This window comes from Peromyscus eremicus, chromosome 6 (genome assembly GCF_949786415.1).
Source record: "Peromyscus eremicus chromosome 6, PerEre_H2_v1, whole genome shotgun sequence".
Classification (NCBI taxonomy): domain Eukaryota; kingdom Metazoa; phylum Chordata; class Mammalia; order Rodentia; family Cricetidae; genus Peromyscus; species Peromyscus eremicus.
The window spans coordinates 44,292,632-44,317,946 of record NC_081421.1 but is presented as its reverse complement, the minus strand read 5'-3'; the positions used below and the strand labels follow the sequence as shown (position 1 = coordinate 44,317,946).

Below are 25,315 nucleotides of genomic sequence, written 5' to 3'. Positions count from 1 at the left end.
GAGTTTTCTCCAGTAAGCCAAAAGCCAGAGCCCCAGAGACCTTTCTGCCCACACCCTGCCTCTGATCTGGGGTTACAAGCATGTACCATGTGTGCAGCCCGTGTTGGGATGGGACTCTGGTCCCCAGGCTCGCGCAGCATTCTTAACCCCCACCATCTCTCTCTTTTACTTGTAAAGGTAATTGACTTGAAAGGTTTCTGTTTTTAAAGTACTAGGATCGTAGTACTTCACGAGTGCTTTAATATTCATGAAACAAAACCGGGCACTGGTGATGCACACCTTTATTCCCAGTGCTTTGGAGGCAGAGGCAGGTGGATCTCTGAGTTCGAGGCCAGCCTGGTCTATGGAGCAAGTTCTAAGATAGCCAGGGTTACACAGAGAAACTCTGTCTTGAAAAAAAAAGATTCCATGAATTATTGTCTTCTTTAAAATATGAATTAAGCTCCAGAATTATATATATATATATATATATATATATATATATATATATATATATATTATAAAGTGGAATGACTGGTCCACCAATTGAATAAAGGTATATGTATTTTTTAAGGTGTATGTATATAAACGTAGTTACAACAATTGATGGTATAATTTTGATGCTTGTTGAATCCATAGTTCCTAGCAAAGTCTTCAGACACGGTAGACAGCATACAAATCACTCATCAATTGGACTGAAGTGAACCCATTCTAAAGTGTTTGAGTTCTAAGAAACTTCATCTTATTAGCTAATAGAATAGATTAATTCAATAGTTCAGAAATATTCTATTGTAGAAAAGCAAAGATCTTGAAGTTAGAAGTCTAAGTTATAAGTTCTGGATGTACTTGTTATTAGCTTTTTCTGACAACTCCTCCCCACCCACCCCCAACCCCACCCCCAAAAAATAACTGAATGACTATAAGTCTTATTTGGGAAGTATAATGTCCACATCACATTTTCTGTTTCACAGGAAAGGACATGAAAAAAAAAAAAAACTCTGTAAATTTTAATATTCTAGAAACACGAGATATTCCCGTATTTCTAAAGTTTACTTAACAAATCTTTAAAATATAGGTGTGAGGCAATCTACTTAGAATAAATTTTATAAGAAACCTTTTAGTTAACGTAGATCTCATGTGATACTGCGACTTGTCTTATCCCTCCACTCTGTCACTCTGCCAGCTAAGGACAGGGCAAAGGACCTTTGAGAATATCAGTGTAGATACTGCTTTAGGATATTTTAAGGAACCCGCTTCCCTGGGGTTGCCAGCAAAGTAACTGCATTCAGTGCTGCTCTTGAGTTAATGGTTATTACCAACTTAAAATTACTTTGTAAGGGGTATTCCTTTCTGGGACCCCATCCCATTCTTGGGAGTTATTTCTCACTTTTCCTTACATCTATGTTCCCTGGGCTTAAAAAAGAAATAAAATAATTTAATAGGGACATTTTATTATTTTGAGTAGATAATTGACATTTAATTGATGTGTTTGTTGTTGTTTCGTTTTTTTACGCTCAGTACAAGATCCTGCACTGTCTCCTTGGCTGTCCTCAAGCTTGTCACCCTCTGCCTCTGGCTCCTGAGTGCTCGGAGTATAGGTAGTTGCTACCACAGTTGGTTCAATTGACCTTTAAGAGCAGAAATATACTGGTAATTAATTTAAATGATCATATGTCAAGCACTAAAATGAATTCAATACTTACATACTTTTTGGAATTTTAGAATGAAATCTCAGAAATTGCTCTGGATCAAAAAGGACTTACCAATGACAGAAAAATTGCTTTCATTGATAAAAATAGAGACCTCTACATCACCTCAGTGAAACGATTTGGGAAAGAAGAACAGATTATTAAACTTGGTAAAATAATTTCCACACACTTAAAATTGTAATTATTGTCAATTTTCTTAGACTGTCTATCATGTACTAACTACCTTAATGTTTGAATAAATGTGTGAATTTTAGTCTGCATTTCTTCACTACTTAGTAACTCAATTTTAATAGCAAATTTTAGTTTTGTGACTAAATCAACATTGAAACACGTGTTGATTAAAAACAGAATGGTTCTAGGTAGAACATTTCAGTATTTTCATTTTCCTGAGTTTCTGCATCTGTTCCCTGTTATAGGCAGAAAGTAGAGATATACCTATTACATTAGTTAGGACCTTGTTTGTCAGCTGATTGTAAAGATAGATTCTAATATCTGTTAACACTAATGAACCGTGACTATTCTTTTTAATCAAGGAACCATGGTGCATACGTTAGCATGGTGTGATACATGCAATATCCTCTGTGGACTTCAAGATACTCGATTCACAGTGTGGTATTACCCTAATACCATTTATGTGGACAGAGAAATTTTGCCTAAAACATTGTATGAAAGAGATGCAAGGTAATGTTGTGTCACACAGGATTCTGTGTTGAAAATAAAGCTCTAATTGCCATGCTTTTCTCTGGGTATATTTTTAAAGTTTAATCAGACTCAGCTGAATAAATTGTTCAGCTAAAGTTGGTTTGTTGATATTTAAGGGATGGACTTAAATTGAAAATAATATATGAACTATTTATTCATCCTTTATACATGAGTATAGTTTTCAAGTTTGGTCTTGTTTAATGATAGCTCAGGTGAGCTTTTTCAGTGTGATTTAGTGATTTTTACACCAAAGTCTGAAGATTTTTCACCAATATAAACCCTCGTGACAACTGCTCAGTATACAGATTTTCATTGACTCTAAGAGTCCCAGGAGTGTATGGATCTCCTCAGTTGAATTTTTGGGTGATATTAAGGGTAGGTTAAATGAAAGTTATTGAAAAGCTTTAAAAAAATAAAACTTTACATGTGTCAGGAAAATTATTCCTAAATTCTCAAGAGAAAAATTTCTTACTCTTCAAAAAGTAGCAAGTTAGATTTTTTTTAGGTCTCAGCTTTACTTTGATTTTCAAATCTGTTTTGAGTTTATTTTTAGTGCTTAAGTTCACAACTGTAACAAAACTAGAAAAGCACCAAAACAAAAGTTTATTTTAAAAAGTATTTATAAATTAGCTAGACATGGTGGCACACACCTCTGATCCTAGTATTCAGGAGGCAGAGGCAGGAGGATCTCTGTGAGTTCTAGGCCAGCCTGAGCTACAGAGTGAGTTCAGGCCCAGCAGGACTACACAGTAAGACTCTGCCTCAGAAAACAACAACAAAAAGTATTGCTGAAGTCATGAAAAGATGTCAGTCTCCTTACTGAAACTCCATCTGTTTTCACTAGGAGGAAATAATTTTGGAATTCACCTTAATTTTTTTTAACCTATTTTTCCTTTAAATATTTTGAAAAACTGATAGCTAAATTATTTGTTTTCATAATTTATCTTAAGATTCAAGGAAATAGATATAACACGCTCTGTTACTATAACAGTACTTGAGAGGAGCAGCTTAGGAAAAGAAAACAGGTATTTGGGCAGTGTTTCAGAGGTTCTAGTCCATGATCAAATGGCCCCATTGCCTGTAGGCCTGTGGCAATAGAGTGTATATGGCAGGGGCAGTAGAGGAGCCAGACTGCTCACTGAAGGTGGCGGGGAAGGGGATGAGTGAAGGAACTGGTCCTGGGAGAGCCTTCCCAGGCAGTCCCTGCTCCCTGAGCAGATCTCACCAGGCTCCACCTCTAACAGACTCCACAGGGGAACAGTCCTTACTTACCACAGGGATCCAAACAGGTGCTGTTAGGGGAGTAATCAAATATGGAATAACTTTGCCACTCTAAATTGTTGGTATATTTTGCTTCAAGTGTATATCTATCATCTACATGTTATATTGAAATATTTATTTGAATATATATTCTGTTTGGAGTTAAATAGGGGGGTGAATTTTGAAGATTGTGTATGTTAGAGTTATTTCCCAAATTTAATACATATAAAAATTATACAGAATAGAGCTGTAAGTTTTCCTTTGTTTGTTTTCAACAGTGAATATAGTAAAAACCCCCATATAGTGAGTTTTGTTGGCAATCAGGTGACTATAAGGAAAGCTGATGGCTCCCTGGTACACATCAGCATATCACCGTACCCTGCCATCCTCCATGAATACGTGAGCAGCTCAAAATGGGAAGATGCTGTAAGGCTTTGCCGCTTTGTTAAGGTACTGTGCATGTTGTGTATACATTATGCTTCAGTTTCCATTGTGAAAGATGAGTAATAATAACAATTAGGGGTTAGGAACACTGTGAACAGGACCATATCTTCTGTTCTCTCCTCGAACAGCTTGTGGAGGACAGAGGAGTAGATGTTGCCTTGTCCTTTGAAGAAGCTGTCTCTAGATGAGTAGGTGCTCTCCACTGCACATGGAACCATTCTGTGGCTCTTTCCAGAAATCAGGTTCCTAAGTTCTCCCCTCAGTGGGGCTCTGACTCACGAGATCTCAGTGGAAGCTGGATTATATACTTCTCAGCTTCCTCAAATATTCTTTTTTATAGCTAAGGTTAAAAGTATTTATTTTATAAGTACTGTGCCTTTAATCCCAGCACTCCTGAGGTAGATGTAGGTGGATCTCTGAGTTCGAGTCCAGCTTGGTCTACAGAGTGAGTTCCAGGGCAGTCAGGGTTACACAGAGAAAACTTGTCTTGAAAAAAACAAAACAAAAAAATCTTTGTTTTAGATCACCATTTCCTAACTTGGTTGTATCCAGTATCTTTTAAACATGCTTGAACACAGCCCTTTTTATTGACTGTCAGGTAACATTCCTTAGAATACGTATTTCTGAAATGGCATTTAGATGTTTTTCTTTATACTGGCTTATTGGTGGCATTGTGTGAGAACCTCACTATTCCTCTTACTCCGTGTAAGTTATATTTCTTGTCACTTCTTCAAAAAAAATTGGAAACTCATCATCTTGAGTTATAAACTAGAAAAGAAATCCTTAGTAACTAGAAATAAAAAATTATTTTCAAAAGAAGTTCTCTATATGATGACAATGTTTTTTAAATAGAAACCTACAGTGAATTTTTTTTTTTTTCGAGAAAGGGTCTTACTGTGTAGCCCCAGCTGGCCTTGAACTTGCTGTGTAGGCCAGACTGGCCTTGAACTCACAGACACCTGCCTACCTCTGCCTCCCAAGTGCTGAGATTAAAAGTGTGCTACCATGCCTAGCTTCTATATAACTTTCTTATTATTAGTTCTTTTCGTTGTCATGTTTCATAATTTTTTGTTGGTAAATTAATTACTTAGTTGTATCACCCTTAGAATTCAAGCCACTGCTTCCAGGTAGTTTGGCTGCCTACTTAAGATACCTCCTCTGTATTTCACTTCAGGAGCAAAGCATGTGGGCTTGCCTAGCGGCTATGGCGGTTGCTAATCGAGATATGATTACTGCGGAGATAGCCTACGCGGCAATTGGTGAAGTAAGGAAATCATATTTGTGTATGTGCACATGAGTTTTTTCTTTTTTCTTTTTGTTTTTTTGAGACAGGGTTTCTCTGTACAGTTTTGGTGCCTGTCCTGGATCTCGCTCTGTAGACCAGGCTGGCCTCGAACTCACAGAGATCTGCCTGGCTCTGCCTCCCGAGTGCTGGGATTAAAGGCATGCGCCACCACTGCCTGGCCACCTGAGTTTTTTCTTAACATAATTTATTATATTTGTATTATTACTGACTTGTGATATGTTTCTCTTCCTTTTTTAGATTGATAAAGTTCGATACATCAATGCTATAAAAGATCTTCCATCTAAAGAGTCAAAAATGGCCCACATACTAATGTTTAGTGGGAACATACAGGAGGCTGAGACATTACTTCTCCAGGCTGGCCTCATTTATCAAGCAATCCAGATCAACATTAATCTCTATAACTGGGAAAGGTAATAAGAACCCTTCCTCAGTTCCAAGACCCCTTTGACCTTCATGTGTTCTGTTTGCAACTTAGATAATTATAGTCTCTAGTATATTTAATAGTTTTCTAATGCTACAAGAAGATTTGTGAGTATTCTGTCTGGTAGATCCTAACATTTTCAAGCCTGGAAAATATCATTTGTGGACATTAATGTTTTGTCTGAATTTGTAATTGATTAGAAGTTGAGGTCTGAAGAAGAAAAGAGTCTTAAGATGCCTCCCAAATGTGTAATTTTAGTGCTAGAGAGGTGGTACTAATGGTGGATTTGGTAGGGAAGACAGTGCATCCCATGTTAGCCAAATTGAATTTGAAAGACTTTTTATGAGCTAGGTAGTAATGATCAGTTGAAGACTTGAACTCCAAAGATTGGAAGTAGACTTGTAGACTGAGAACTCAGAAGCAAATGGAGCAATCACTGGAGCATGTATAGAGTGAGGCCATCTCAACTGTGCTTGTGGGTAGAGGAAAGAGAAACTGCAGATGATCCCATAGACCAGAGAGAGGGCGAACCAGGGGCTGGAGGGGTAAAGTGCTGAGAGGGATGAAGAAAGGGTTATGGTAAGGAGTGCTCAGAAGCAGCCTTCACCCCTGCTGAGAAAGTGTCAGCTGTTCTTTGTGATACACTTAGTACCTCCTATCACTCCCTTATATGTGTGTCTCACAGTGAACAAAATTGTATGACTGTGACTCAGAAATTACTGTATTATGAAACATACTTTTACATGTCCAAAATGTCTTTTCTGGACTTGTTTTTCTCTGGGATCAAAAATAACCCACATATCTTCCTTTTTTTCCCCTTTTATTGAAAATAGATTCTTTTCTCATAATATATCCTAATTATAGTTTTCCCTCCCTCTCTGCCTCCCAGTTCCTTCCCACCCACCTCCCCTCCTGTCTGGAGCCACTCCCTTACTGTCTGTCATTAGAAAAGAGCAGCTTCTATGAGATAATATTAAGATATAACAAAGTAAAATATAGTAAGATAAAACAAAAACTAACATATTAGAATTGGACAAAAATAAACAGAGCCTGAGAAGGCACAAGAAACAGAGACCCACTCATTCTCACACTTGGGAATCCCATAAAACACTAAACTGGAAGCCATAATACATACATGCAGAGGACCTGGTGCAGACCCATGCAGGCCCTGTGCATGCTGCTTCAGTCTCAGTGAGTTCATGTGAGCTTTGCTCATGTGGATTTAGAGGGCCTTGTTTTCTTGGTGTCCTCCATCCCCTCTGGCTCTTACAATCTTTTTGCTTCCTCTTCCGTGGGATTCCCTGAGCTTTGTGGAGGGATTTGATGGAGACATCCTATTTAGGACCAAGCGTTCCAAGGTCTCTCACTTTCTTTATAATGTCTGGCTGTGGTCTCTGTATTTGTTCCCATCTGCTGCAGGAGGAAACTTCTCTGATGGTGGCTGAGCAAAGCACTGCTCTATGAGTACAGCAGGATGTCATTAGGAGCTTTTTCCTTTTCTTGTTTTAGACCAGAAATACTTGGTTTTACCCTAGGTGCCTGAGCTGTTTAACCTCTGGTTCTTGGTCACCAAAGCAGTGTTGGGTATAGGTTCCATTTTGTGGAGTGGCCAGTAAGTCACCCCAGTTCTTAGTTAGTGACTCCAACAAGCTTTGTGCCACCATTGTTCTTAGACTGTCTTACAAGCAGGACACCATTGTAGATCCAATAATAACCCACATATCCTTCACTAGTAGGATTCATAACTCAGATCATCCTGAGTGAGGTAACGCAGACTCAGAAAGACAAACATGGTATGTACTCACTCATAGGAGGATACTAGATGTAAAACAAAGATGACTAGACTGCTACTCACAACTCCAGGGAGGCTACCTAGAAAACAGGACCCTAAGAAAGACATAGGGATCGCCCAATGACAGAGAAATGGATGAGATCTACATGAGCAAACTGGACGTGAGTGGGGGTAATGAAGGGCGAGGGTCGAGGGAAAGAGAGCTTAGGAGAGCGGGAGATCCCAGCTGGATCAAGAACAGAGAGGGAGAACAAGGAAAGAGATACCATGATAAATGAAGACCCCATGGGAATAGGAAGAAGCAAAGTGCTAGAGAGGTCCCCAGAAATCCACAAAGATACCTCCACAATAGACTACTGGCAATGGTCGAGAGAAAGCTCGAACTGACCTACTCTGGTGATAGGATGGCCGAACACCCTAACTGTCGTGATAGAACTCTCATCCAGTAACTGATGGAAGCAGATGCAGAGATCCACCCACGGCCAAGCTCCAGGAGTCCAATCGGCGAGAGAGAGGAGGGATTATATGAGCAAGAGATATTGAGACCATGATTGGAAAAAGCACAAGGACAAATAGCCAAACTAGTGGAAACACATGAACTATGAACCAATAGCTGAGGAGCCCCCAACTGGACCAGGCCCTCTGGATAAGTGAGACAGTTGATTAGCTTGAACTGTTTGGGAGGCCCCCAGGCAGTGGGACCAGGACCTGTCCTCAGTGCATGAGCTGGCTTTTTGGAACCTGGAGCCTATGTGGGGACACTTTGCTCAGCCTGGGTGAAGGGAGGAGGGTACTGGACCTGCCTGGACTGAATCTACCAGGCTGAGTTGAATCCCCAGGGGAGTCCTTGCCCTGAAGGAGGTGAGAATGGGGGGTGGATTGGGGGGAGGGTGGGGGTGGGAGTGGGAGGAGGAGGGACAGGGGAATCCATGGCTGATATGTAAAATTAAATTAATTATAAAATTAAAAAAATTCATAACTCTCAGACTACAAATTCTATAGCTATTTCATCTTCACATTTCCCTGAATAGAAGCAGCAAAATATATTTTGTTAATTTTGTGATTAATATGCCTTAATCTGTTTATACTCTCATGCAATAACCATCTGTAGAACTCAGCTGCTCTATCTTTATGCTTTATTTACGTGAGTTTGTTACTGTTGTATAGTGTATAGAAGATCAGGAAAGATGTTCATTCTGGGAGAATGAACAACCCATTTCAATTGTAAGGTAATTAGAGATAGGATATGAATAATATTAGTGAACTATATTGAGTAACTAATAGAACATTATACACCGTTGTTCTTAGACTGTCTTACAAGCAGGATACCATTGTAGATCCAATAATAACCCACATGTCCTTCACTAGTAAGATTCGTAACTCTCTCAGACTACAGATTCTGTAGCTATTTCATCTTCACATTTCCCTTGACTAGAAGCAACAAAATACATTTGGTAGGGGAGCAGATGAGATGATCTTGCTGTATAGCCTGTTCTTGCCTCAAGCTCACAGCAGCTTGAGGATAAAGTGGTGTGTGTGTGTGTGTGTGTGTGTGTGTGTGTGTGTGTGTGTGTGTGTTTAGAGAAAGGGGTTATTTGGCCACATTTCCAAGCTACAGTTCATCATTTGGGGAAGTGACGAGAGGAACTTCAGCTCTGTTATTACATCCACAGTCAGAGCAAAGCAAGACTAGACAGCCTTGCTTGCTGCTGCTGTTCATACTCAGGCAGCTTTCTTCACTTTTCTACAGTTCAGGCCCAGCCATAGAACGGTGCCGCACACAGTCAGAGTCAGTCATCCCCCCACCTCAATTAACAATTAAGATACCTGACAGACATGCCCACAGCCATCCTAATGCAGACAGCTCCGTAATTAAAACTCCTCCAGGGTGATTGGAGGTTGTGTCGGGCTGACAGCTAACTAAAGCTCAGTCAGCTTTTCAGAAAGATCTTATTTTTACTTCACATAGAGTTCTGATTTTTCTTAGGGCGGGGCAGGTGGCCATCCTCACAAACAACGCTCTCTGTAGTTGAGGTGCCCTATCTAATGATGGTTTAAAAAATGCTTAGGGGTTGTGTCTAAAAGGAAAAGTAATTAGGGCATACATTTAGTCATGTACTTTTAGCAGCAGCAAAGCCCATACTTTTGTGGAGCATTGTGGAGGCCTAAACTCTACTTCATGGTGGATTATTTGTTTTGTGGGGAGTATGAGGTAGTGGTTAATCTGTACAAAATCTTTTTTTTTTAAGATTCATTTATTTATTTTGTGTATGAGTGCTCTATCTGCATGTACACATTTATTCCAGAAGAGGGCATCAAATCCCACTATAGATGGTTGTGCATTGCCTTTGTCAAGGTCATGAAGCTTTATAAGGAGTAGGATTTACAGGTGTCAAGTTCCAGGGTGCTCCAGACTTTGAGTAAATTCTTTAAGGAGCTGTCAGTCAATAGAGAGTATGAGGCCATGGGTTACTGATGAACGTCTACAAAGAGTAGAGGGCAGTGCAGCTTTCCTGAGTGCCCATATTTTAGGGTCGCTTAGGAGGAGGATTCAGTGGGGTTAACAAGAAAACTCACTTGGAAAAGTGCTGGCCACTCAAGCGTGTAAGGACCTGAGTTTGGATTCCAAGCACCCACATAAAAACCTGGGTACAGCAGCATGGCTGTAATCATGGTGCTGGGGAGGTGGAGAGGAAGGATCCCTGGGGTTTGCTGGCCAGCCAGTTTAGCTGAATTGGCAAGCTTCATGTTCAGTTAGAACCCTATCTTTAAAAAGTAAGGTAGAGTGACAGATGAGTGCTCAGACCTAACACGACATTTATAATCCCCTCCAAGGCTTGGGGAAATCTCAGAAGAGGGAGCAGGAAGAATACAGGGCCGGAAGACAGGGAGAACTGCTTCTAACTGCTCTCTTCTGGGTATGACAGACACTGCAATCTTAATCTCACTATGGCTCTGGTTACCTGCTCAAAACTGGCCCCATCAGCAGTCAGTTATGGCTAGGGAGGGGTTCTGTGGCCATACCTCTTCTTGTTCTAATATAGGCTACTGAAAGATTCTGGGGTATGGGGAGTCATTGAATAATTCTCACCAAGGTAGCACAGAGGACCCTGGTTAAACTTAGTGGGTCACTAAACACAACAAAAAGACATGAATGTGCGAGAGAGGTTTGTAGGAGGGGGACAGGTGGGAGGGAGATGAGAGAGTGGAAGGTGAGAATGACAAAGAGTGCATTTTATACATGTTTGAACATGTCAAAGAACAAGTTTAGTTAATTATGAAAAACATTTTAAAAAAATAAGGTGGAGACCAAGTGAGGATGACACCCAGTGTCACCTTCTGACTTACACACACAAACACACATGCACAAACACACACACACACACACACACACACACACACACACACACACACAAGACTGTGCTTTGAAGTTGCTCTTGATTTATAGAATGCTTGCCTAGTATATGCAAGGGAGAAAAAGAGTATTTAGCAAAATACGTCAGGAGGAACCAAACAGAAGAAATTGAAAAAAAAAACCTTGTTATGGAAAAGCACATAAAATTAATGTGATAACAGTCAGCTTCAGCACTGATTAGCTTTTGTACAGTCTTTATATCCTCCCTTCTCTTACCATTTATTTTAAGACAGACTACAATTGTCACATTTTATCTGTATTTTAGTGTATCTCTAAAAGATTTTAGTAGCCATATACCATGATCACACTTAAAAATGATCAGAAATTATATCGAGTGTTCTTATTTCTCTGTTACCTATAAGTGTTTTATGGTTTGAATGGAGACCCAAAAAGACCCATATGCTGTAATTAGTTGCTACATTCTTAGACAGGTTCTATTTCATTTTGTGTTTGCTTATAATTTTCCCATTGAAGATACTGGACCATTAGAATTTCCTATCATCTTGACATTGTTGATTACATCTTTTTGGTGACTATCTCCTGAATTAGCAACAAATTAGTCATGAATCTAGAGCCTTATAGGTTTAAGTTTAGTTGGGAGGGAGAGTAAATAATGTAGCTGGTGGTATGTGTATTTCTATAATGACTGGGTCGTTTATGGTTTTATGATATCAGCAAGCATTGATGGTCACTGCTAGATCTCTTAATTCTTGAAGGATAAAAGGAAGTGTTGGATAATATAGTAGACTTCTTCTGAGGTCCCTGAACTCTACCTCTGTTGAGAGCATCTGGAAGGGGATAAGTTTTAATGCATTCATGTGTTACTCTGCTTGAGAAACATGCTCTTGCTGGTTTTGCGTCTGTATTTCATATTAGCATTTGGAGACTGCCTGCACCCTAGTAGAATGCAGAGCCTAAAGACTTGTGGGTAGGTAGCTTAGCTGTTTGGTGTCTACTTTGGACATTGAGTTAATGTTCTCTGAGAAACTGAAGTTAGGAGAGGAAGAAATGAAAGCTCCAAGTAACCACATTGACCCTGTGTATAAGTGTTAATAAAATAATTCCTAATCATCTACCAGTTATATAAAGTGCTTTTGATTTGTTCAAGTTATGCAAAAGATCATATTTAGAAGTTATCATATCTTTTTATATAACTTCTTCCTATTTAAAATACATGGACTTATTCCAGCCCTAGAATCTAATGTCACATTTGTTTGGTTGCCAAACCATTTTAAAACTAGAGACACACTGTTCCCAAAACCCTTATATAATTTGAAGTAAGTTCCCTCCTAAATGTGGTGGAGAAACATTTTTACCCAGTGTGTATGCATTTAGAGACTACTTAAAATAGCACATATGTAAAATACTTTCAGCCATTACTCTTCAAATAATTAATGCATGTTTTATTATTATAATAATGACAGTAATATAGATAATACTTGGGACCTACCCTCTGAATACAGGATTAGACACTACATTGTCTTTTCTGCATAACTAAATGTATTGATGTTTGCATACCAAATGACTTCCTTAGAATTTTTGAAAAGCCCCGGTACAGAATGGCTGCCTATGCATGCCTGCTTTCTCGTTTGCAGGCAGATGTCCCAGCCCGTCACTTACTGTAAGGGGCCAGTATAGTGAGTCACCAGAGTCTCCACTGACACACAGCCCAGCAGTATCAGAGGCTTGGGTAGATGGAGGGCTAGAAGGAATAAGACATCTGTACTACCTCTGCTTGTCAGAGTCTCTATTACTTAATTGTTGCCTTTTATTTTTCACTCCAGTCCCCATCTGCTTGGCTCACTTTTCTGTAAAAGACTTAAAGTTGCACAAAATGAGAGAACTCTGGAGTCTATGACAGTCAGTGCTCTGTTGCTGTCGAGAGACACCATGACCACAGCAACTCCTATAAAAAAAAGCATTTAATTAGGTCGTGCTTGTAGTTTCAGAGGTTCAGTCCATTTCATCATTGCAGGGAACATGGTGGCACACAGGCAGACATGGTCAGGAGAAATAGCTGAGAGTTCTACATCCAGAGCCACAGGCAGCAGGAAGAGTGAGCCACAGACCTGGCTTGGGCTCTTGAAACCTCAAAGCCCATCCCCAGTGACACACTTCCTCCACCAGGACTTTGCCTACTTCAACAAGGCCCACCTCCTAATCCTTTCAATAGAGCCACTTCCTGGTGACCAAGCATTCAAATCTATGAGCCTATGGGGTGCCATTCTCATTTAAACCACCACAGTAATATATAACATATGTTGATTTTTTGATCTGGTTTTTAAGAAATCGTGTTTCTTTATTTTGGCATTCCCATTTGTGGTATTACTGAGTTACATTCACTTTTTTATATTGTTTTTGATAGCTCATTCAATTGCCTATCAATCGTCAATACACACTATTATTCAAAATACTTTAAATTTCTAAGTTTAGAGTGTGTGTGTGTGTGTGTGTGTGTGTGTGTGTGTGTGAGAGAGAGAGAGAGAGAGAGAGAGAGAGAGAGAGAGAGAGAGAGAGAGAGAGAGAGAGAGAAGAGAGAAAGTGTTATGTGGGGGGAGTTCACATGCCACAGTGTAAACATGGAGGTCATAGGACCAGTTTGTGAAATCGGTTCTTTCTTTTCACCTTTATGTTGGTGCCAGGGATGGAACACAGGCTGCCAGATTTGCATGGCCAGTACCTTTCCCTGCTGAGCTGTCTTTCTGGCTCCAAAAAATCTTTCAAAAGATATTATTTAGTTTGGCTAATACTGGAGTCACAAGTTATAAAATATTAATGTTTAGTTTTATCTAAAATAACAGATCTATAATAGTTGCATCAGATAAATCATAGTTGTCCTGATCATGTCATGATATAATAGAATGCATGAGAACTTGATAATTGATGCACTTTTGACTACTTTTGTAACTGTTACCCATGCCTTAAAACAAGATGACGTAGACAAGTGTAGAGACACATGCTCCACTTGGCTTTTCTTGACTCAAGTCCTATGAGTCCTGCACAGGCCCTAGTCAAACTTACATGGAAGCCTGGGCTGAGATAATATGTTCACTTCCTTGCAGGTTTTCACTGTTTTTAGTAATTCTCTTAGTATTAAATAAAGGCTTACCTTAAAATAACATAGTTTTGTAGATACATTTATTGAATTTATAAATACATAAAATTTTAATGGCTTCCTAACATTTTCTTTAAATTTTTAAAATTTAATTCATTGATTGATTGATTAATTTGTGCACATGTGCATGGGTGGAAGTCAGAAGACAACTTGGGGAAGTTGGTTCTTTCTATCGTATTGGTCTTATGAATTAAACCCAGGTCATCAGGCTTAGTGGCAAGTACCTTTATCTGCTAAGACACCTTGCCACCCTAGTATGCTATTTTCCAAGACTCAAATAGTAATAGCATTTGTCATACTGGTTTAATATTAATGTTTTATTGTATAAGATTTTAAATTTGACATAGTAATGTCACTTTTTAATTCCATAAGTTTATTATAGGTTCACAAAATGTCAAGTATTTTCTTTTGATGATTTACCAGTTTTACTGAGTGTTTTTCCTCCATGTCCTCTGCAGTACTCAGAGGAGGAAGTGAAGACTAACTCTCCCTTCAGAACACGTATAGGCTAGTGTAGGGTCTATAATACACTCCTCGTAAGTAGTGCTAGCACAATAGTAGGCAAAAATGACACAGCATTTATATGTTGTATTTGTACAAGAGTAGCTGGGCAGCAAGAAGGGGTCATGTCTCATCTGGGCTTTGAAAAAATACATAGATGGCTAAACAGAAAATGGCTTTCCAGATTGTAGGGTAAGCACAACAGCCATTGGTCATCCTTCTAATTTCAAAACTCTGTTGTTTAGACACAGTGATACCGATAATCTGTGTAATTTCTCATTATAGGGCACTGGAGTTGGCTGTAAAATACAAAACCCATGTTGATACAGTTCTTGCTTATCGTCAGAAATTTTTGGAGACATTTGGTAAACAGGAAACTAATAAACGATATTTGCAATATGCAGAAGGTGTAAGTATTGCACAGTGTTTTATAGCAATGTGTATGCTCTATATAAAATATTCATCCTATGATGAAAGTTGCATGATTCATACTCTAATTTATAAAAGCATTATTTTTTCTCTTGTGATGTTGTCATTTTACTTTGTGACTATATGGTTGTAGTCTTATTTTTTCTAGGATCTTGGTTGTTGTTGCTTGTCTGTTTGTTTGTTAACAGGGTCTTACTCTGTAGTCTAAGCTAGATTGGAACTCACTGTCTAGCTCAAGATAACATCTAACTTGGAGGACCTCTCCTGCCTCAACTTTCTGAAGGCTGGGATTACAAGCATGAGACATCAGTTCTGGTGGTTTGGGTTTTTTCTAGATGCTTTAGCTTTTTTTTTTTTTTTTTTTTTTGATATCAGTTTTTATGATAATTTGTGTTGGGGTTGTATCTTACTTGATGTTTTAGATGAATAATGTAGATGTCTAGGAAGAAAGCTAACTCTTAAATTTGTTTTCCCCATTTGAGAAAACATACACACAAAATCCAGCCCTTCCTTCAGTGAAGTTTTAGTTTATTTGTAAAATATTTTTATTTTGAATTATGTGTCTGTGTGTATCTGTGTGTGAGTTTGTGCTCATGAGTGCAGTGCCTGCAGAGGACAGAAGAGGGCGTCAGATCCCCTGGAGCCGGCATTACAGGCAGTTGTGAGTGGCCCCACATGGGTGCCAGGAACCAAACTCCCGTGAGAGTATCCGATGCCACTGAGCCATCTCCAGCTCAAATTACATTTTAAATAGCAAAAGCTTAGTATCCTTATTTTCTTTGTCTTGGTCTATGTAATATTTAGCAGTTGCTAAAGCATAATACCTCAGGTATAAGTGATAGCTCAGCCAGAGGAACCGGGCTTTCTCGGTGTTTCTTTCCTCAAGCAAGGCAACAGGGAACCTTGATTCCCTCTGGTGTTCTAGTCTTCTGCTTTTCTTCCTCATGGATGCCATGTGAAAGTTAACAACAACAACAACAAAATCACAAAACAGTGGTTTTAAAAGAAGAAAATGGTACTTAAAAATTTCTAAGCAGTGATACAAAAATTAACCCTAGGAAAATAGCTTATGTGGCTGACATCTACTTGCTGATTGCCTGGTATCATTTGGATCTATCATAATCTATCATCCATATTTATCTATTTTGCCAAAATTATAGCCATATCTCCTATTTCAGAACTAAACTTCATAGATGTGTCATTAACAGCATGAGAAGTCGCCAGTAGAGGTGGAGTTCTGTTCTCTGCCCGTTACACCAGAACACAGAATAGAAATTCTGCTTTACTGAAGATAATTCTTTTTTAAATAGATTTGCTATCATCATCATCATCATCATCATCATTATCATCGTGTGTGTGTGTGTGTGTGTGTGTGTGTGTGTGTGTGTGTGTGTACAAGTGCTTGTGGAGCCCAGAAGGGGCATTGGGACCCCGGAGCTATAGTCGTGGGTGACAGCAATCATGTGCTGTGGGTGCTGGGAACTGCACTCCAGTCCTTGCCAGTGCAGAAAGCTGTGTTGACTGCTGAACCACCTCTCCAGGCTCCTGGAGACGATGTGTGGTCAGGTTAGAGACGGCACCAGAAAGAGGACTCCATCCTCACTCCATTGGTCTGCTCCCACTTTGTTACTGTTCCTTGGCTTCCTGTCTCTGGACTCTAAAAGCCGTTATTCTTCATCCTGTCATTTCTTTACAGTCTCTTCTTATTTGTGGAGATGTCATATTAGTCAGAGTGTTCTTTTTATTTTTAAGAGTTATTTTCATTTTATATACCAATCCTGGTTCCCCTCCCTTCCCCTTCTCCTGCTCCTCCCCACCTACCCCCATCCCACCCCCATCCACTCCTCAGAGAGGGGAAGGCCTCCCTTGGGGTTAGGCAGAGTTTTAAGTCACTGCTTTGCGTCACCTTTCGCTGACGTTCCCCTGGGACATGTCACTGCATACACTGATAAACTGGCCTGTTTCTCTGTCCTTTGCTGCTGGAATCTGTACCACTATGAATATAGGAGAGTTGAGGGAAAATCGCACTTTCTGACAGTATCTAAGGGCCTGTGGGAGGGGCATTTGGAAGGAGCAGAAACTAGAAGAGAGGTGGGGTGCATTGCGATAGAGATGGCAATGGTGGCCGTGAACCAGGCCCCAAGAATGCTCCTATCTCAAGGCCCTTTTCCTCCCTGCCTCTGTTACTAAGTCATCCCTTCATCCTTACTGTCAGTTTTCGGGGCCACCAGCTTCTCTGATCACTACATTTGAAAACCACCTAGAAATTCATCACATGATTAGATGGCTGTGTTTCCCACTTTGCACCTGGCACTCACTGTCTCCTTTTCTGCTTTCAAAACCTTTACCATGTGTGACATGCACATTTAAAAAATTTGTTTATTATCTGTCTCTTTCACCATGATCTGTCTTTATTATCTCTATGAAGATAGATTTTTTATAATATTTTCATTCATTATTGAACCCTGTACTTAGGACAAGGCTTAACATAAACAAGTGTTAAGTATTTGTTGAACGAGAAGGCATATAGGATAAGAACTGAAAACAGCGGGTAGTGGTTTCAGTGAAGTCTCTAGGCCCAAGGATATAGTTCAGTGATGGAGCCCTTGCCTAGCCTATGTGAGATACTGGGCCTGATCCCCAGCTCTGCATTAAACAAAGCTTTCTGAAGGGTAGCTGATGAACAGTCATATTACAGTACCCTGAGTGAGAAGAATGAGGTGGGAGCTCCAGAGACAGAATTAAGAGAGGCAGGAAGCCAAAAAGGACTTGAGTATGTGATTACCGAAGGCAGTGCCCTAGAGGAATCAAGAGAAGTGGACTCAGAGACCCATGTGAAAAGCTTAGCCTAAGGCAGAAGGAAAGCAGATGGAGTGATGGCCAGTATAGGTAAGTTTATGAGGATGGAGACCCATGAATTCATGCCTGATTGCCATCTTATTCTCTGTTCAAGTAGGCAGCCAATCTTTACTAAGAGTAGGCAAGCTGGGTACTGGACAGAGCCATTAGATATGGATTTTTAAATGCTTTTATGTGACTAAGAATTGACTAGGGATCAAAATAAGAAGTTCCAAGTAGTTTGGCTCTCCCTATAGTAGAAAGTATGGCTTTTGATGTAGAAGTCACTCGAAACTGTCAGAGAACAGCACCTTTACCTAAAACATACTGTTAAGAGTATTTTTATTTAGGACTAAATTATCTGTAGAACATGGTCCTAAAACTGGATCAGTGCCAGGTGAAATGAAGCAGCCAGTGTCTGCAGGAGACGGTCCGTCGTTGCATTCATTTCAACAAGTGACTGCCACTGTCATCAGTTCAGTGGACAGGTGACTGCTGCTGCAGCAGGTGGCGGGTGGCGTTGTGCCCTGACTGACTAGGGAACCAAACGTAAGTCAGTTTAAGGCTGGAAGAAGCCAAGGCAGTCAGCAGAGTTTCCCTTCCCTTTTAATAAGTGCTTGGTTAGACATGGAAATGTGCGCATTGCCATTTGAAAATTCAGCTGTGGCCCAGTTGAGAGTCAGTCTTCAATAATCTAATATCTGCCCTGCTTTTCGGCAGGCTGTCATTTGATTCTTAGTCCAGACAGTTATCTTCTAGGCTAAAAGAAATTCTATTAATTATTAACCAGTCTATCTTATATATTATAGATACATATGGACAATTATTTTTAAGGTCATCAAAATATCAACAAATTACTTATAGGAAATTTAGACGTAGCTTATTGGAATAAAAAAGAACCAAGTGATTCAGTCAACTACTACCACAAAATAGGTGTGCCGTTCTGTTAAGACGAAGCTGACCTCCCTGTTTCTTCAGATGAATCTGCTCAGGTGGCAGGCACTACTTTGGTCTGTTTGCCCCTATGTGGAGAGATGAGCCTCTTTATTTCTGACCAAGTCTTAGAGCTTTGGGTCTATTTCATAGTTTCAGCTTAGTCTAGGACCCAGTTTTTCTAATGCCTTGCCTCAGAGGACACACATTCCTAAATAAGTGATCTCCAAATTTGTTTAACGGTAGGTTCCTAAATAAACAAATATTCCTAAAGAAATAAGTATTTCTAAAGAAATTGCTCTTAGGACTCAGAGGCAGAGGAGTCCTTTCCCAGCATCAAGTCTAAGAAACTTAGAAAGAGATAGGTCTAGGCTAGGGTAGGCTTGCCCTTGTCATAGAAAAGACAAAAACAAACAGATATAAATCTTTCTTACTCTCACGTGTCTCCCAGTCTTGCCTGTCCTCTGCTTCCTCTGATGGCTTTCATCAGTTGGGACTACATGTCCCTCTGTCACTTTAAAAGTGGCTGCAGTGGAGTCATCTGTGAAACAACATTCCCTTGTCTTCCTTGCGGCTGGGCTTCTTCCGGGAAACTCGGCTTATGAGATGGCCAAAGCAGAGCTGATGCAAACACACCTACTTGCTGCCCTGCCCAGTTTGCTTTTGTAGGGAGCAGAGCAGAGCAGAGTGGCTTCTTTCCATTGTTTCTAAGCTCTTGTGCAGGATCCTAAGGTTCTGTGGACTGCTTCCATGTGCTTTGTAAAGAGCTGCACAGAATTGTGGTCTTCTCAATCACAGTAGGAGTCTTCCTTGTGCTAGGTAATTGCTCTCTTGATCTTAAAGGTAGCTCGTGGGTTGTCAACATTACTTCCCTAATACTCCTCTCTCTCCATTTTGGAAGTCATATGTTCTGTTTTGTTTATTCTTGGTTACTTTGGATTAAATGAAACATAGGGTATAAGCACGACTCTCTTTCCCCTTCTGTTGTAGCTCCAAATAGACTGGGAGAAAATCAAAGCCAAAATCGAGATGGAAATTACTAAAGAACGTGACCGATCATCCAGCAGCCAGTCTGTCAAGAACGTGGGCTTAAAGCACTGAATGCCATGCTGACCGCTAAACTAGTTCAGAGTAACCAAAGATATGCATGTTTTGTTTGCTTTAAAAAAAAGGCATAATTTTAAGGCTAGTGTTGTCTCTGAATGGTAGAGTACTTGCCTAGCATGCATGAGGCCTTGGGTTTGATTCCTAGCACTGTCAAAAGAAAAAGGCATTATCTTTAAATAATTGTATGCACTTTCCATGTACTTAATACTAAAAGTACGTTCAGGAAGATTAAGCACAAAATAATTGATATAATTCCATCATTTATATTTTTCTAGTCTAACAATTAACAAAATATTTCTATATGCTTATCTATGCCCGAGTAATGTTGATTACATTCCAGTTTTTTTATTTCTTTATTCCTGGTTCTTTAGTATGAATAGCTATTAATGCTTATAATAAAGCCTTGAGTTATTTATAGTGTATGTTATTGTTAATTTTCATTTGATCTGTAAATTGTAAAGTATCTCCCATAGTTTGTAAAACAAAAATACATGAGGATGGGTTTGGGGAAATGTTACAATGTGGACGCTTGTACACCATAGTTGATAGTGTTGTTCAAACAACAAAAGCTGGGAACAACTCAGGTGTCCATCCACTGGCAGTTACATAGAGCAATGTGGTAGTCTCAGGCAGTGGAATTATTCTCTCATCAGAGGATTGAATTGCGACAAATGCTGCAGCATGGATGTGCCTTGGGAAACTTACTCTCCGTGCAGTGAACATACCACAGAAGTCAGTCCTGGGAGATTGTGCGTACACAAGGCACCTAGAATATGCAAGTTCCTCCAGGCACAAAAGAGAAGAGAGGAACAGGGTCTGGGGGAGGGAAGATTGGGGTCTTATTGTGTAACACGTGCACAGTTTCTGTTTGGGGTGAGTAAGTTCTAGAATTGGAGAACGATAATGGTTGCATAACATTGTGGACGTTAATGAATCTCAACTGTCCTCTTACAAAGGGTTAAAGTGATGAATGTTATTTTATTTGTTTACCATATTGAAAAGGAAGTAGGCAAACTCCCTTTTCTTCATTTTCCTTCTGACTTAAGAATGTTTAGGCATAAGACCTAGAATCTGAATTTTCAAAGCTTGCCTCAGTGGGTAAACCTGTTTGACTGGCCTTGATCTAGTATATCCCAAATTACTGTCCACCAAAGCTTTTTAACAGTGACACAGACATCACTCTCAAGTGTCCCTGAACCTGTTCTTGGTGCATTACAGAGCTCATGCACACTCACTGGGAAACATTTCCTCTTTCCCCTCCATTATAATTCTCATGTAGGATTCTTTCATAGAAATGCTCCTTCTCAATGTGTTCCTTTTCTTTTATGAAATGTTGGACTGTTCAATTCTTGGTCCAGAATTTGGATACAAGAGTGTGTGTTAAGTTCATGAAATCTAAGGAATTTACTTATATGTTATACATGTTTTCTACATTGTTGAATTTCAGTGTAATGTTTAAAAAGAAAAAAAAATGGTCAAAGGTTAAATTTTATGTTAAGTATATTTACCACAATAAAAAAGTAAAAAGTAATGAAGTAAGTCTGTATTCTTTGATATTTTACAATTAATTCACTTTTGACACTTAACTGCCTAGAGTTAGCAATAGACACCACAAATGCCATGGACCACAGCTGGATTGCCTTGAGTTCTGGAGTCCACAGACTATCTGCCCTTGTGTCTGATATGGCTATACATCTGGGATTCCCATAAAACCTCTCCATTTCAGGTTTGATAATTCAATAGAGTTGTTTATAGAACTCGCTGGAAGTCTTTACTTACGTTTTATTTAGGAGGGTAAATGGAAATGTAAACAGGCATGTAGAAGAGGCACATGGAGCAAGGCCTGGGGAAGAGGAAGGTCACAACAGAACTTCCACATCTTGACCTTACTGAAGTCAGGAGACTGGCCATCTTCCCCTCTCATAAATGTATTCAACAGGAAGCTTCTTCCCCAGGTCTTGATGTCTTGGGGTGTTGTAGAATATTATTTTAAGATGTGTTACATTTCTTATGCTGTGGAACACTTGTTTAGTGATGCAAAGATATGTTGCATTATTTTTTGTTGCATTTGTTTAACTCTGTGAAGCTGTGTTACTTTGCCTGTCTAAAACACCTGATGGTCTATTAAAGAGCTGAACAGCCAATAGCGAGGCAGGAGAAAGGATAGGCAGGCCTGGCAGGCAGAGAGAATAAATAGAAGGAGAAATCTGGGTGGAAAAGAAGAAAGAGCAAGAGAACAAGGAGAGGATGATGCTATGGGCCAGCCACCTAGCCACAAAGCCAGCCGCAAGTTAAGAATGAAAGTAAGATATACAGAAGAAAAGGAAAAAGCCCGGAGAGAAAAGGTAGATGAGATAATTTAAGAAAAGCTGGTTAGCCAGGCGGTGGTGGCTCACGCCTTTAATCCCAGCACTCGGGAGGCAGAGCCAGGCGGATCTCTGTGAGTTCGAGGCCAGCCCGGTCTCCAAAGTGAGTTCCAAGAAAGGCGCAAAACTACACAGAGAAACCCTGTCTCGAAAAAAAAAAAAAAAAAGAAAAAAAAAAAAAGAAAAGAAAAGAAAAGAAAAGCTGGTTAGAAAACAAGCCAAGCTAAGGCCAGGCATTTAAAGTAATAATAAGCCTCCATGTGTGATTTATTTATGGGCCCCCAAAAGAACAAAGAGCCAAAAGAGTAAGAGTGAAAAACAGCCAACAACATTGGAGTTTTCTGTTTTGTTTTTAAAATCAAAGTTTGATTATATATGCATTATCAATTAAAACATCGGCTTTTGTCTTAGAGTTTCTATTCCTGTGGTAAAACATCATGACCAAAGGCAACTTGGGAAGAAAAGGGTTGATTTCAGTTTTTATGTCACATCACAGTCCATCATTGAAGGAAGTCTGGTCAGGAACTCAAACATGGCAGGGACCTGGAGGCAGGAGCTGATGCAGAGGCCACAGAGGAGTGTTGCTTACTGGCTTGTTCCTCGTGCCTTGATCAGCTTGCTTTTTTATAGCATTCCAGAACTAATTCCTCCCCAGGGGTTGTACCACCCACAGTGGCCTGGGCCCTCCCATACCAATCACTGATTAAGAAAATACACTACAGGCTTACCAACAGGCAAATCTCATGGAGGCATCTTCTCAGTTGAGAGTCCCTCTTTCCAAATAGCTATAACTCGTGTCAAGTTGACAATACAAACTAGCCAGGACAGTCATGCAGTTGAACTTCATCTCCAGGCCCCACCTACTTCTTCCCTATGGTTGGTTCTTCTGGCAACCGCATGCTGTCTAGGTTCCTTTCCCCCAAATCACCCCATTTATTATAACAGACACCCTATCAAACAGGACAGTTCTGGGACTTTGGAAGTTCTGTGCCAGTTATCCCCCTTCTTCATCCCCCAAAGCCCAAGTAGACTCTATTATAGACCACCCCTGGTCTTTGATGCTGTATCTTTTGTAGTTAAAAAAAAATTCAAACCCTGCTGAGCATAGCAAAAGCAACATTTGTAATTTCCCAGTGAAGTTGACAACACTGAATTCGACTCTTAGCCACCCAGGCCAGTGTGAATCACCAATTGTATATGATAAATGTAACTAAAGAAGATACTGGTGTATTACCCAAGCCCCATCTAATCTCTTGGTATAGACCTTCATCATTTTAATGACCAACATACCTCTCAGATAGGTTCCCTCAGGTTTACAAGCATCAGCTAGATCTTGTAAGCTTCCAAAATCAGGAGAGGTCTTAGCAACACATGGCGTCACCCCTTCAATCATCAGGTATAACTGAAATAAGACACTATCATGTTCTCCTCTAAACTTCCTTTTAAGCATTAATAAAATCCTGGCATTCTCTATTTAATCTACTGATTCATTTCTGTATCCTTAGGTACCAGTCCTGCTTCTCTGTATCATCCATTTTCCCATCTCTGGAAAGGACATTGACCATTGTTGCTGATCTAGATTATAAGCGATGATACTGGTCTTGCAAGTAATTCTCCCTCTGTCCACTCCATACAGTGTAAGATTACATTAAATATAGAATTATAGAGCTATTTCTATCAATAAACAACACAGTACTGGTTAACCTATGGAGTGCCGTGGCTTGAATGTTCTCTTCAAATCTCGTGTTGAAATGTAATTGCCACAGTGAAGGTATTAGGAGCTAGGACCTTTAAGAAGTGTATAGGACATGAGGACCCCACCCTCACAAATACACTGGTGCCTTAACAAGACAGTGGAGTTGTTACAAAAGTTTTCTCTCACAACACAGACGTGTGTTCCCTTGCTCCCACCCACTCTGCTTGTTTTCTTACTGTGTCATGCCCTCCACCCAGTTAGGATGCAAAGAGAAGGACCTCACCAGATCCCAGCACCTTGATAGTGGGCTCCTCATCCTCCAAAGTCATGAGAAAGAAATTGCTTTGTAATTCACCTATTCTGAAGTATTTTGTTATAGCAGCAGAGAGCAGACTAAGACACATACACACACTCATCAGATACTAAGGGATTTAGATGCAAAGGTTAAAGGTTTGATTTCTTAGGAAGCAGTGCTGCTTCCCATACTTGGGGCTGCAGTACTGGTCCTGACCATGCATCTGGTAGTGTTCTACTTTCATTTCTGTTGCTGTGATCATAAAACCCCCTGACTAAAAGCAGCTTTGAGGGATAAAGGGTTTATTTGTCTTACAGTCTGTGGTGGTTTGAAAGAAAATGGTCCCCAAAGGGAGTGGCACTGTTAGGAGGTGTGGCTTTGTTGAAGTAGGTGTGGCCTTGTTGGAGGAAGTGCGTCACTGTGGAGGGTGGGCTCTAAGGTCTCCTATACTCAAGCTAAGTTCAGTGTGGCACACAGTTGTTTCCTGTTGCCCGCAGGTCAAGATGGAGAACTCTCAGCTCCTTGTCCAGCACCATGTCTGCCTGCATGCTGCCATGTCCTGCTATGAAGATAATGGACTAAATTTCTGAAATTGTAACCTCCTGCCCCCAATTAAATGCTTTTCCTTTGTAAGAGTTGCCATAGTCATGAGGTCTCTTCACATCAATAGAAACCCTAACTAAGACACAATCACAGGTCATAGTCTACCACTGAGGGAAATAAGGTAGGAACTCAAGACAGACCTGATTGCTAGTCCACACAGCACTACTCTTTACCAAGAAACTCACATCACAACTAATGAAGTACAACAGGAACCATGGAGGATACTGCTTGCTAGTTGGCCTATACAATTCAGGACCACCTGCCTGGGGATGGTATCACCCACAGCAGGTTGGGCCCTCCTACATCACTTAACAAGACAATCCCCCACAGAGATGCCTACAATCTGATCGAAGCAATTCTTCGTTTGAAGTTCTCTGCTCAGATGACTCTAGGTTGTGTCAAGT

At 40.1% G+C, this 25,315-nt stretch overlaps 1 protein-coding gene across 4 annotated transcripts in view; it reads left to right on the top strand.

Moving 5' to 3' along the window:
• Ift80 (intraflagellar transport 80) overlaps nt 1-24,941 on the top strand; it is a 114,792-nt gene extending 89,851 nt beyond the window's left edge. For 3 of the 4 annotated variants that reach the window (XM_059265470.1, XM_059265469.1, XM_059265467.1), the window contains 9 exons: nt 1,702-1,837; nt 2,222-2,369; nt 3,929-4,100; nt 5,269-5,358; nt 5,638-5,810; nt 14,930-15,053; nt 19,835-21,677; nt 23,823-23,954; nt 24,806-24,941. In XM_059265470.1, coding sequence (XP_059121453.1) covers nt 1,702-1,837; nt 2,222-2,369; nt 3,929-4,100; nt 5,269-5,358; nt 5,638-5,810; nt 14,930-15,053; nt 19,835-19,945 — 954 coding nt within the window. In that variant the 3' untranslated portion in view covers nt 19,946-21,677; nt 23,823-23,954; nt 24,806-24,941. The remainder of the gene's footprint in view (nt 1-1,701; nt 1,838-2,221; nt 2,370-3,928; nt 4,101-5,268; nt 5,359-5,637; nt 5,811-14,929; nt 15,054-19,834; nt 21,678-23,822; nt 23,955-24,805) is intronic. The other variant, XM_059265468.1, reaches the window with a different exon arrangement.
• Nucleotides 24,942-25,315: the final 374 nt, after the last annotated feature.